This window comes from Ananas comosus, unplaced genomic scaffold (assembly GCF_001540865.1).
Source record: "Ananas comosus cultivar F153 unplaced genomic scaffold, ASM154086v1, whole genome shotgun sequence".
Classification (NCBI taxonomy): domain Eukaryota; kingdom Viridiplantae; phylum Streptophyta; class Magnoliopsida; order Poales; family Bromeliaceae; genus Ananas; species Ananas comosus.
Genome location: NW_017890528.1, coordinates 26487 through 30515, shown reverse-complemented (window position 1 = coordinate 30515; position 4029 = coordinate 26487). Strand labels below are relative to the sequence as shown.

At 45.7% G+C, this 4029-nt stretch overlaps 1 protein-coding gene and 1 long non-coding RNA gene across 3 annotated transcripts; both read right to left on the bottom strand.

Annotated features, from left to right (window-relative positions):
* Positions 1 to 328: 328 nt before the first annotated feature.
* LOC109703802 lies at positions 329 to 1557 on the bottom strand. Of its 2 annotated transcripts, none has more exons than XR_002214017.1 (4): positions 1512 to 1557; positions 1193 to 1259; positions 1027 to 1094; positions 329 to 910 (listed from the first exon to the last, which is right to left on the bottom strand). It is a non-coding gene; the product is annotated as an uncharacterized LOC109703802 (long non-coding RNA). The 2 variants fall into 2 exon arrangements; XR_002214016.1 differs by having other exon boundaries at positions 329 to 907.
* Positions 1558 to 3003: 1446 nt separating this feature from the next.
* Positions 3004 to 3393, bottom strand: LOC109703801. Its single transcript, XM_020224519.1, has one exon. It carries the CDS (start codon positions 3391 to 3393, stop codon positions 3004 to 3006), a length of 390 nt encoding a protein of 129 aa, XP_020080108.1.
* Between the last annotated feature and the right edge of the window lie 636 nt (positions 3394 to 4029).

Genomic DNA, 4029 nt, shown 5'->3' with positions numbered 1-4029 from the left:
ACGATCAGCTAGTGGAACGATGAGCCCGATGCCGGCTCCCACTACAGGGATACATATCTCTCTGGTGGCAACATGGATAAGAAAAACATATGGGACACAACATATAAATGAAAGCCCCAACTCTAATATCATCACAATGAAGAGGAAAAACGACTCTAGTACCTAACATATGAGAATACACTCCCCACGGCAATCCATTTCGGCACCCAATCCCGCACGGGCGAGCAACTGTCGCGTAGGCCAACTCCGGAGTGCCGGCTTGTAGGGAGCTACCCTCACAAGCGTGTGCGTATGAGCACAATAGCAAGCAAGCGTATTCCACAGTTCACATGCCTCGAATATCATAATTTCATTTGCAATGTTCTTACCCTCGATTCTCTGATCGGAATTTCAATTCACAAAGAGTAACAAGAACGAGTATCCACTAGATTGTAAACATGTAAGAGTAATGCTAAATCACATGGCATTATAATCTTTCCACTATTATGGCACTATCAACATGGTCATAAGCATGTTATAGTTTTCTACTTTAGAATTAAGAGAATGTCATTGTTCTCTACAAAGTCACGAGAATATCATTGTTCTCTACTACTTTACAAAAGCATCATTAGTATGACCATTAGTTAACTTAACTAAATATAAACATAAACAGAAGCATAAAGACACGTATGCATGAGTGCTCTCTACTTCATAGAGGTTCTATGTCCATTATGTTAAGCCTTATCGCAAGGATATTCCCAATCCTTTAGCAACTACATAGTGACAATAACACACGTGTATATCAATTCTCAATAGTGACATATAGAACATAGAGGAGCTTCACTTGCTCTGGTTAGGTCCGACCCACCTGGTACAAGGCTCCAAAGTCACAAGAAATCCCACTAATCAGCTCGACACGGCTGCAATCCTGCTGAACATAAACATCAACATCGTGTCAAGAAGACGACCGAAATGTCCGATTTCGGCCTAATTTTCACTTAGTACAAGATAATAGATTGAATCCCTGCTTTGGGGCTAGTTTAATACCTCAAGATAAGTCTCCATGAGCTCTCACAAGTCAACTAACGACGATCCACGGTTCGATCGCACTCTCGCTGCGAGTAACATCGAAAACGGCGTCAAAACGCTTGTATATAAGCTTATATAGTTCAATTCTTGCGAAATTGAATTCCTCACGGAAGTTCCTGCTTACCCTGGGTTAGAGTAGCATCCAAATCTGTTTCTAAGAGTACAAATTCAGATCAATGAAGCTCGCAAACCTGCTGCGAAGAAATAATCCACAATTTGCATCAAACAAATGCATTTCGTCTCAATTTAGCTTTATAATTGGCTAATTATTCCAATTAAGCTTCAAAGTGGCTTCTCCCAGGTCTAAGTAGGTAAATTCACAGCTAACTAACCCATTTTTAATAACCGAAATCTCAGCTTACATCAGGTGGAAGCAAAAACCTAAAAGCAATACTCAAATCGACTAATAGAACGTCGATAACGGAAAAACTCGAGTCACATACCTTCTCAGGCTTCCAACCAGCACCTCACTGGTTCAGGGCTGCGAAAGTCCCTCCAAAACGCTCTCTCACATGTCTACGAAGGCTCAGCGACACCCGTAACCAGCGAAGAACGAGCAAGGCGACGAAAACGAGCGAAATCGCCGATTTCTATGTAGAGAGAGAAAAACCCTAGAGAGAGAGAGAGAGAGAATGGTGCAAGGATCCTTCTCTGAGCTCTAGCATCATCTATGGAGCTCCAGAGGTCGTGCTGGGGTCAAAGAGATAGAGATCAAGTGTGAAATTACCGAAATGCCCAAGCTGCCACGTTTCTGCATTGTGTACCTGTCACGCCCCGGGACCGATGCCAATTTGGCCCGACCCGAGCACGTCAAACAGACGCCGAACGGACAGAGTTTCCCCTATCCGCCCAAGGCTCANCCCTGAATGTCCGTTTGAGCTCAAACTTGACAGTCATGTTCGGTTTTACTTAACTTAACAAGCTGACGATCACTGGTCCAGTTTCGACCCCGTTTGGTCATTGAAAACTGTACCGAACTGCAATATTTATCAGATAGCTTTCGGATTTTACTTCTCACTCTACGGGTGTCAGAAAAATATGAAACTTTAAATCTAGCCTTATAAAAATATTTCTGACTTATCCTCCAATTTTCATAATTTTCTGAGACTGTACATTTTCTGCTAATTTATCTGTCCCGTTTCCAACAGAAAATTCTAGATCTTCTGTTTTCATTCCGATTTCAGCATAAGTCACTTCTAACTTATTTTTACTTCTACAAATCCAATAAAAATAGTTTCTCACACTATTTTTATTTATTTTTATTTTTATACCAAAATCTGGTATTTTACAGGAGTGGTCCCCCAAGCCCTTATATAGGCTATTTTGCAGATAACCCCTCAGCTTTCCATCTATTAAGCAGCCTTCACTGGGCATTTTTCGCAATGAGGGACCGGTCCCAGGTCGGGGAGACCGGTCCCCGAGAGCCTCCCGTCCACGCAGAGGGAATCTCGCGTTCGGGAACCGGTCCCTGCTTGAGAGATCGGTCCCCGGGAGACTGGTCCTTGCCTGAGAGACCGGTTCCCGAGAGCTGGATCTTCGGGACTTAGCCAAATTTTGGCTTTTCATGCAGGGTTGGTGTTCGGGGACCGGTCCCTCACCAAGGACTGGTTGCATTAAGGATCCTCGCTACACTAGCCGATGGGACCGGTCCCTCCCTGCCAGGGACCGGTCCCCGAGAGCAATTCTGCTCCAGTGCAGGTTTTGCACTGATGCTCTCGCGGACTCTTCCTCAATACACTTTATGCATTTTAATCACCTTCGGACTTTCCGAAGCCTACACACTCGACAACCAGTCGATTCTATACGAAGTTTTATCCTCGGATTTCGAGAATTCACTTCCTTACATCCTCCCCACCTTAAAAGAGTTTCGTCTTCGAAACGAACTCAATACTACTAAATCTATTTAGAACTAAAATTGTAAGCTCATACCTCAACTTAATCCTCGAACAAGTGAGGGTGATGTATCTTCATCTCGCTCTCGAGCTCCCAAGTGGCTTCGCGGTTGCTATGATTGATCCACTGGACCTTAACATAGGGAATTTCTCGATTCCTCAACTTGCCCACCTCCCAAGCCAAAATCATTACCGAAAATTCCTCGTAGCTCATATCTTCTTGTAGTTCCGGCGGCTCATACACCAAGACATGCCCGGGGTCATGCACATACTTGCGAAGATTGGAGACGTGGAATACATTGTCCACACCCGCAAGCCTGGGTGGCAATGCAATTCGGTAAGCCACCGTCCCAATCCGCTTCACGATCTCGTAGGGGCCAATGTAACGAGGACTTAACTTCCCTCGCACTCCAAACCTCTTCACGCCTCTCATCGGCGAAACCTTCAAAAACACGCGGTCGCCCACCGCGAACTCCAAATCTCTACGGCGCTTATTTGAATAGCTTTTCTGTCGAGACTGCGCCGTGAGCAATCTCTTGCGAGCAAGGTGGACCTTCTCCTCTGCCTCTCGCAATACATCTGGGCCAAATGCTACTCGCTCGCCCACATCACTCCAATGAATAGGAGATCGGTACTTCCGTCCATAAAGAGCCTCGAACGGTGCCATCTCTATACTCGCATGATAACTATTGTTGTAGGCGAACTCGGCCATCGGTAGGTGCTTACACCAATTTTCCTTGTAATCAATGGCACACGCCCGCAACATATCCTCCAGGGTCTGAATGGTTCTCTCTGTCTGCCCATCTGTTTGAGGATGAAACGCGGTACTGAAATCGAGCCGCGTGCCAAGGGCTTCCTGCAGGCTTCTCCAAAAGTGTGAAGTGAACTTGGGGCCTCAATCCGACACAATCGACTTCGGCACCCCGTGCAACCTCACTACCTCATCAAGATACACCTGCGCGAGCTTCTCACCTGCCCAAGTGTTGTGGATCGGCAGAAAATGCGTTGATTTCGTCAAACGATCCACAATCACCCAAATTGCGTCGTGGCCACCGGTCGAGCGAGGTAA

Excerpts from the sequence above, each read along its gene's own strand:
- LOC109703801 (XM_020224519.1), bottom strand. The coding sequence starts at position 3,393 with ATGAGAGGCGTGAAGAGGTTTGGAGTGCGAGGGAAGTTAAGTCCTCGT.